Source organism: Orycteropus afer, unplaced genomic scaffold (assembly GCF_000298275.1).
Source record: "Orycteropus afer afer isolate SDZICR_OR568_19922 unplaced genomic scaffold, OryAfe1.0 scaffold00387, whole genome shotgun sequence".
Lineage (NCBI taxonomy): Eukaryota > Metazoa > Chordata > Mammalia > Tubulidentata > Orycteropodidae > Orycteropus > Orycteropus afer.
In genome coordinates, this window is record NW_006921974.1 from 1,325,399 (window position 1) to 1,333,948 (window position 8,550).

The following is an 8,550-nucleotide window of genomic DNA, read 5'->3' on the forward strand; positions in this document are numbered from 1 at the left end:
GAAGGGCTGTAAATCTTTACAGAAGACTGCCACATCTTTGTCCCATGAAGCTGCTGGTGGATTTGAACCGCCAACCTTTTTTGGTTAGGAACCTTACCCACTATGCCACCACAGCTCCTTATTTAACCTGAAGGGAGTATTTGAGATTTAGGGATTTAAACTTGTTACTCCTTGCATTTCATTCTGTGGGGGTACTTTTGAGGATTGATACTTATTTGTGTTGTGCTTTGACTTTTCTACTACAAAGAGGCTTGTTTTTGCTACTTGATTTAATTTCTGGATGCTGGCACTAAAGCTCTACCAGTCAACTAAAGCTTTCCTAAAGAAAAGTTAATGTAGTCTTAATTCCTTACAATAAAGAACTTTTGAAATGCCCTTGTCCAGCCCAGAAATCTACCTCTCATGTTTCTTGCACTTGCATTTACAAACCTGGGGAAAATGTATAAAGTAGAATAACTTGGAGTGATGGTGTGGTTTATTAAGTACTTTAAAGCAATTTTGTCATAACTCTTCAATGGAATATTATCAGAGTCGTATTTTATTGTTTAACACAGGCAAAGATGTTTTTGAGGCCTTTTATAAGAAAGATTTGGCCAAGCGCCTGCTAGTTGGGAAGAGTGCATCTGTGGATGCTGAAAAATCAATGCTGTCCAAGCTTAAACATGGTATGTTTCTTATTCTTTCTCTTCCTTTTCTTAGGTTTCTAAGGGAAAATGTTAGCTTATTTTTCACTCTCAACTGATTGCCTCTTTTGCCAGTCATTGTATGATGAAAACTTAGAGCAAGCTCGTGAGGTTTATAACCGATTGTACAGACCCAGAGCTGGTGTATGTTTTATATTGCTTTTTTTTTTCCTTTGTATAAAAGTTTCCCGTTTATCTTATGCCTACGTAGTAAATAAGGTTACTACAAGATTAAAGAATTTGGCTCTGAATTAGTGGGGCATACACTTTGGGGTAAGGATTTCTTTTTATTTTTATGAATAGTTAGTTACAGATCATATTTAATGCTAAAGTTGGTTTAACTTTTCATGTTTTCGATTTTAAATTATTTTTTACTACTTTAAAATATTACATATGTACAAACATCTTTAATAGAATGTGGAGCTGCTTTCACCAGCAAACTTGAAGGAATGTTTAAAGACATGGAACTTTCTAAAGACATCATGATTCAGTTCAAACAGGTAAAAGTGAGTTAAACTCTTACTTAATTCCTTGAACTTCAATGTACTTAGTTAAGCTCTTGCTGTGGTTTATCCTGAAGAGGATAAATAGAAACATATATTTGTTGTGAATACTTCATAGCAACTTAGATGATATTCACAGTAGAGAAAAATGACCAGTGGAATGTAAGTATGTTTTACTTATTTCAGGATTAATTCCTAACACCAAAAATAACATAAAAAAACAAAAATACGATGTATTAAACTAAGGTCAGTACTAGTAAAGTTGTAGCTAGGTGGTGGGAACAGGGCATCTGATCATTGCTGATGATTTGCATGTTCAAAGGCAGCAATGAGAAAGAAGGAGAGATGATACAATGGTTTTATGAGGCATTTGGGGACATTAAGAATTAAAAGCTAGACCCATAGTTTTGCAGATATAAATAGAAAGTGGTTTTAAAATATTTGAGAACATGAGTAATAGTGATTGCAGATTAGATTTTCTCTTCTTGGGGTTCTGGTGACTTACTTGCCACTGTATTACTGAGGTGGGAAATGAGGATGGAAGATAGGAGAAAGATGAGTGTTAGTGAGATCATGAGTCCTGCAGTAGCTACAGAATAGGATTTATCTGCATTGCCCTTTCCCCCTCTTCTTCTTTCCCCACTTCAGGTTATCCCCTGCAAACAGGCAGTGGAGCAAGTGAAAAACCGGAGACTTGGGCTGGCTGGTGGGGTGAGGAATGGGGGTTACTACAAGGTGTTCCAAGCCACATAGGGGTCTCCAAAGGTGGGGACTGTAGATGGTATGGGGAAGATAATGGAGAACAAATTCTATAACAGTCCAGCTGTATGTAAGAAATTATTTAAGTTGATAATACTTATAATGAGGTCATGTGATCCCTGTGTGCCATTGTAACAAAATGGTACCTTATATGCTTTCTAGTTCATTTAATATAGGCTTCATTTATAGTCGTCTTAGTGTTATCTTTTGTTTTAAGGATAGTCGGTACTTGCATGTTATTTTTATAAGGGGGTACTTCTAATATGGGTCATTGTTATGACATAAGTAGTATACGTGTTTTATTATAAGATCTCAGTGTATGTGTTGATTTTCTTATAGTATATGCAGAACCAGAATGTACCTGGGAATATCGAATTAACTGTGAATATCCTAACAATGGGTTATTGGCCAACATATGTGCCTATGGAAGTCCATTTACCACCAGAGGTAAGAGTTACTGGTTAGGACTTGAATTATAGGCATAGAAGTACATGACATTTTATTTTGCCTGTCATTTAAAAATAGTATATGCCTTTCAAAAGTTTATGTCAGGAAACACACCAAGACCAGGTGCCAACTATTTTAATATTTTACTCTTGTACTTCTCTTTCCATGCCTAGATTAAAGCATAGCTAATGGTGCTAAGTTTGTGGATTCAGGGCCAATTTCCCTGGCTCTTCTTTCATTTCCCCAGATTATACCTATCACTCTGCCTAGCTCTCAAAAATTCTTGCCCATGAGTCACCGGGGGATGGGATTTCTTTCTTATTTTATTTTTATTGTGATTTGGATGAAAGTTTACTAAGCAAACTCGTTTTCCATTCAACAGCTCATACACATTTTGTTTCGTGACATTAACTGCAATTTCCACAGAGTAACAGCTCTCTTCCCACTTCTTCCATTTGGTTACCTTTTCTCTGTGTCATCTTCCTGTGTATTCCTGCCCTCTGAGCTATCTCCTTGTGCAAATGCTCCCCTTCTGATCTCTCATGGTTAATTGTTCTAAGGAGTATACCTACCTAATGTAATTGTTCACCTTGTAGACCTGTCTGTTATTTGGCTGGAAGTCACCGTAATGAATTCAGTTCCAGGCCCAAGGGGTTACTAGGGACATAGTCTCAGGGGTTTAACCAGTCTCTATCAGACAAGTAAGCCTGGTCTTTTCATGATTTTGAAATTTGTTACACATTTTTCTCCCACTCTATCCAAGATGTCCGACATGGATCCATTTCTAAGTGGTTGACAGTGGTAGCCAGGCACCATCTAGTTTCCTCTAGTCTCAGGGTCATGTAGGCTGAGGTTCCCATGGTCCACTAGTCCCTTGAACTAATTGTTTCCATATGTCTTTGATTTTCTTTACTCTTTTTTGCTTTGGACTAGGAGAGACCAATAGTTGCATCTTACATGGCCTCTTGCAACCTAGTAAGACCCTGGTGGTTACTCAACCAAAGTAGGATTTCTTTGTGTATGCCAATTGAGCTCAATGTCTAGGGGTAGGATTTCTGAATGAGTGCTTGAGCAAATCTATCCTAACTCCTGGGAAAATGTCTAACTCAGGACTGAAGCCTAGAAAAGAGGTTAAGGCTAGAAAGATAGATGCTGAGAGTCCTCTATGCACATGATCATGGAAGCCCAGCTAGTAGATGAGCTAAAATATGGAGAATTTAGAGAACGATAAGAAAAAAGGGCTTCGGGAGAACTTTGGAAAAGTCTTATATTTAGCAGGAAGAGTAACCTGTGAAAGAAACCAATGCAGAAACAGTAGTGAGAGACAGGAACCAGCATAGTGGAGATGTGTAAAAGCTACTGGAGGTGAATGTTTCACAAGTGGATGATTAAATGTTGAAGAGAGATCAAAAAGCGTTAAGAACTGATAGATATCATTAGATTCGGTGGTTGGGAGATCATTACCTTACGTTGAAGTGATCAGTCGACCCACTGGATATAGTCTTAAAATTTTCCAAAAAGTAGTACACATGAGGTGAGTTATTTATTTATTACTTTTGTTTTTTAATTGTGCTTTGGCTGGAAATTTACATAGCAAACTTGTTTTGCATGCAACGGTTCATGCACATCTGGTTTCATGGCCCCAATTACTCTCCCCAGCCATAGGAAACTCTCCTCCCCTTGACTCCCCCCTCCCTGCACCCCTCTCATCCATGCATTCCTGTCTGTCCAGCCTTCCCTGTATGTGAATGCTTACCCCTTTGGTGTCTCATGGCTGTTTGATCCAAGGGGTACATCTCCCTAGAGTAGGTAGGTGCATCTCCCTGGGGCAGGTGTTCTGCTTGTAGGTGTTTGTTCTGTTGGGCTGAGAGCCAATCTGTGTAAGTGAGTCCATTTCTAGGCTCAAAGGGTAACCCAGGGCCATAGTCCCGAGGCTTCCACCAGTCTCTGTCCAACCAGTAATTCTGGTCATTTTTGTGTTTTAGAATTTTGTTCCACATTTTTCTTGCCACTCTATCCAGGATCTTCAGATTTGATCCCTTTCTCTGAGCAGTTGGCATTGGTAGCCAGGAACCGTGTAGTTCTTCTGGTCTTGGGTCATGGAAGCTGATGTCCTCATGGTCCATCTTATCTTTGGGCTGTTTCCAGATGACTCTGATTTTCTTCACTCTTCTTTGCTCCAGCTGGGGGGAGACCAATAGTTGCATCTTAGATGGCCACTTGAAAGCTTTTAAGACCCCAGCCACTACTCTCCAAAGTGGGTTGTAACAAATTTTTTATGAACCATGTGTGCCAGTTGAGCATAATATCCCCCAAAACTATGATCCCAAGCCCCCAAGCCTGGTGATTCTCTCTGACAAGATGCTTGGTTGTCTCTTCAAAGTTCCTGCCACCCTGTCTTCTGTTGCTTCTGTAATGTATGTGGCTAATTTTGTAGCACAAGTGCATATGTAAAATTCTCTTCAGCCAAATCTGTCCTTGGTCTCAAATGTATTCCTGTTCACCTACTCATACCTGCTCTTCTCACCTATCTCTGCATTAATCTGTAACCTGGTATTTAGTGCTTGTGATATTGTAGTGTTGTGCCTATAATAGTGTTTGCTTCTGTTGTCTGTATCTTATATGTACATTTTGGTGTCTTTCCTTTCCCTGGTGTCACCATGCTGGTCACAGACTCTTTCCATATTGTCCCTCCCCTCACGCAAATCAATGTGTGACCCCCAAATAGTCTGAGATTTTCCCTCCCTTTCACTCCCATCCCTGGTAACCAACAAAGTGAGTTTCCTTCCCTGAATAAACTTTCCTTGACTTTTTACAATAGTGAGTTTATACAATATATGTCCTTCTGTGATTGACTTATTTCACTCAACAAAACGTCCTCTGAATTCATCCATGTTGTGAGATGATTGATGTATTCTTCATTGTTCTTCAATGTTGCATAGTATTCCATTGTGTGAATATACCATAGTTTAGTTATCCATTCATTGGTTGATGGGTATTTAGGTTGTTTCCATCTATTTGCTATAGTGAACTGTGCTGCAGTGAACATGGGGGTGCATATGTCTGTCTGTGTTCAGCCTCTCACCTCTTTAGGATATATCCCTAGTAATGGAATTGCTACATCAAATGGTACTTCTATTTTCAGTTTTTTAAGGAAATGCCATACCATTTGCCACAATGGTTGTACCATTTTGCAGTCCCACTGACAGTGTAGGAGAGTCCCAGTCTCTCTGCAGCCTAGCCAGTATTTGTTTTTTTCTGTCCTGTTGAACTCTGCTGTTATTGCTGGGATGAGATGGTATTTCATTGTTGTTTTGATTTGCACCTCTCTAATGGCTAATGATCAGGAGTATTTACCACATGAGGTGATTTAAAGAGTGGTGTTGCCATATAGAGCCTAAATAAAGCTTTATTTCACTTATTTTAGATGGTAAAACTTCAGGAGATTTTCAAGACATTTTACCTAGGTAAACATAGTGGCCGGAAACTTCAGTGGCAGTCAACTCTAGGACACTGTGTGCTAAAAGCAGAATTTAAAGAGGTAAGTAGATGTTCCTAAAACTTAGTTTTCATCTTTAATAATGAGATCATCCCTTTTAACTTGAAGGTTTAAGCTGTTGTTTTATAAATTTACTCTAAATATCTGCACAATACAGTGATGGCTTGTCACAGCTTTGTATGTGTTTTTAAGGGTATTTTTAGATGTGGTGTTTCCCATAGTTGATTTGACCCTGCTGCAGCACATAAAATAATAACCTTTCTCCCCACCTGTGGATGCAGAAATCGCTGCCACTTCTTGACAGGAAATATCTATTCCTGTTGCTGGGAGAGAAGAGACTAGAGTGGGAATTAAGAGAAAACAGTGCCCATATCTAATTTCAAAAACTCTGGCAGCACTTCATGACTAATCCATATCAAAGAAGTTGAAAATGCATTTGAAATTGTGATTTCTTGCTGCTCCTAATGAATATCTATAATGACCCATAGGACTGAGTTATTAATTTTCATTATTTTGTTGTTCTGCTTTAATTACAAGGCTTAAAAAAAACTAAAAAGGTCACCTAATCCTTGCCCCTATTTTAGGTAGAATTACACTTAAATCCTGTACTGACCATAATATATTACCTCCTCAGGTAGCTTTTCTGGATAATGTTAATCCATGTTTCTAAATCCACTAATTGAAAAATACTTTTCCAATAAGAGATTAGTCATTGATTTATGTTTCGTGTGTTTTTTAAAAATGATGTCTCAATACTGCTATTTCTCCAACAGGGTAAAAAAGAACTCCAGGTCTCTCTTTTTCAAACACTGGTGCTTCTAATGTTTAATGAGGGAGAGGAGTTCAGTTTAGAAGAAATCAAGCAGGCTACCGGAATAGGTTTGTGTTGAATCAGCCAATTAGCAAGCATAAGTGTCTACTGTGCACGCACCACTATGTTAAGAGGTCTGGGGGGTACAAAGCAATAATCTCAGTCCTCAGTATTTTTTTTTCACAGTCTGAATACAATCTATTTATTAATTAAATATGTTGCCTGTATCTTTTTATATATCCATGGGAAATGGGGGGGGGGACCTCACTGCCGTCGAGCCAACTTGGACTCATAGTGACCCCTCTTTGGGTTTCCAAGGCAGTATCTCTATCTCTACAGAAGTAGATTGCCCGGTCTTCCTTCCAAGGAGTGGCGGGTGGGTTTGAACCACCAGCCTTCTGGTTAGCATTCAAATGCCTTAGGCTCTACACCACCAGAGCTCCCAGAGGGAAATGACATTTGAAATAATTTCAGATCTATTAAGTGCCAATCCGTGATACTGACTAGAAATGTTAGGAGTTTGGTGGTGCAAATTCACTATAGATTGGCACAACTAGAAAAACTTTCATTAAAGTTTGGGGTAAAAGGCATATGTAGCAAGGAGAAAGATTGGGAGAAAAGGCTTGGATGTAGGATATAAGCACAATGTAGGCAAGAATCATGAATGAGTTTAACTGTTGGGTAGAAGAAGAAATGAAGTTACATAAGTAAGATGGGCAGAACCTTATCATGGAGAACCTTGAAAATCTACCAAATGAAACATGAACTTTTAGGGTCTCAAATGTGTGACATAATGGAAGTGATTTATTTGAAGAGTTTACCTGGAATCAGTATGCAGAGGAGCATGGAAGTTGGAGAAATTCCAGTCCAGAAACTCTTAGGGTAATTTGGATATAAAGTGACAGGGATTTAGACCAGACTGAGGCCATTGAGAATGGAGAAGAGCCATCTCTAAGGAAGCAACTACTAGATACGTGGGGGGATGAAGAAGAAAGAGATAAAGAAAATTCCAGGGTTTCTCACCTAGAATAGGTTGGTAATTTTATCACTAACAAATTGAAGGTGGTGAAAGATGATGAATAAAATTTTGGACATACTGGAGTTGATGATGGTAAAGCAGCCAGGTAGATAGAGTTGGTCTTTAAATGTAGGGTTGGAAATAAGTGCAAGATCATTTCTGACAATATTGGTAGTTATCCACATAAATGATAATTGAATCCTCCAGGGGACAAGTGGGGAAAAAAACAAATGGATAGGGCAAATAAAGAGTTGTTGATAACCTTATGGGGGAAAGAAACTATTTTATTAGAGGGATAGGGTGGAAATTAGATTGGAGTTGAATATAGGTGTTCATGTTGATGAGCTAGTGACAAGTAACTACTATTTCTTCTTCAGAGGATGGAGAGTTAAGGAGAACGCTGCAGTCGTTGGCTTGTGGCAAAGCTAGAGTTCTGGCGAAAAATCCAAAGGGCAAAGATATTGAAGATGGTGATAAGTTCATTTGTAATGACGATTTCAAACACAAACTTTTCAGGATAAAGATCAATCAAATCCAGATGAAAGAAACGGTATTTCTTTTATTTTTTCCCAATCCTAATACACTGGAATTATATGCGTTCATAATTAAAAACTTTTATGCATAATATTACCACTAAAACTTAAAAAAAAAAATCACTGCCTTCGAGTCAGATCCAATTCATAGCGACCCCTCATTAGGTTTCTGAGGCAGTATCTCTACGGAAGTAGATAGCCCGTCCTTCCTTCCGAGGAGTGGCTGGTGGGTTTGAACCACCAGCCTTCTGGTTAACAGTCAAGTGCCTTAGGCACTATGCCACCAAAGCTCGTAAT

General features: G+C 38.7%; 1 protein-coding gene across 1 annotated transcript in view; it reads left to right on the plus strand.

The window, feature by feature from the left end:
- CUL4B (cullin 4B) overlaps positions 1 to 8,550 on the plus strand; it is a 51,234-nt gene that overhangs the window by 39,488 nt on the left and 3,196 nt on the right. The window contains exons 14-19 of the mRNA XM_007953352.1: positions 555 to 665; positions 1,098 to 1,183; positions 2,285 to 2,392; positions 5,820 to 5,933; positions 6,665 to 6,770; positions 8,098 to 8,270. Coding sequence (XP_007951543.1) covers positions 555 to 665; positions 1,098 to 1,183; positions 2,285 to 2,392; positions 5,820 to 5,933; positions 6,665 to 6,770; positions 8,098 to 8,270 — 698 coding nt within the window. The remainder of the gene's footprint in view (positions 1 to 554; positions 666 to 1,097; positions 1,184 to 2,284; positions 2,393 to 5,819; positions 5,934 to 6,664; positions 6,771 to 8,097; positions 8,271 to 8,550) is intronic.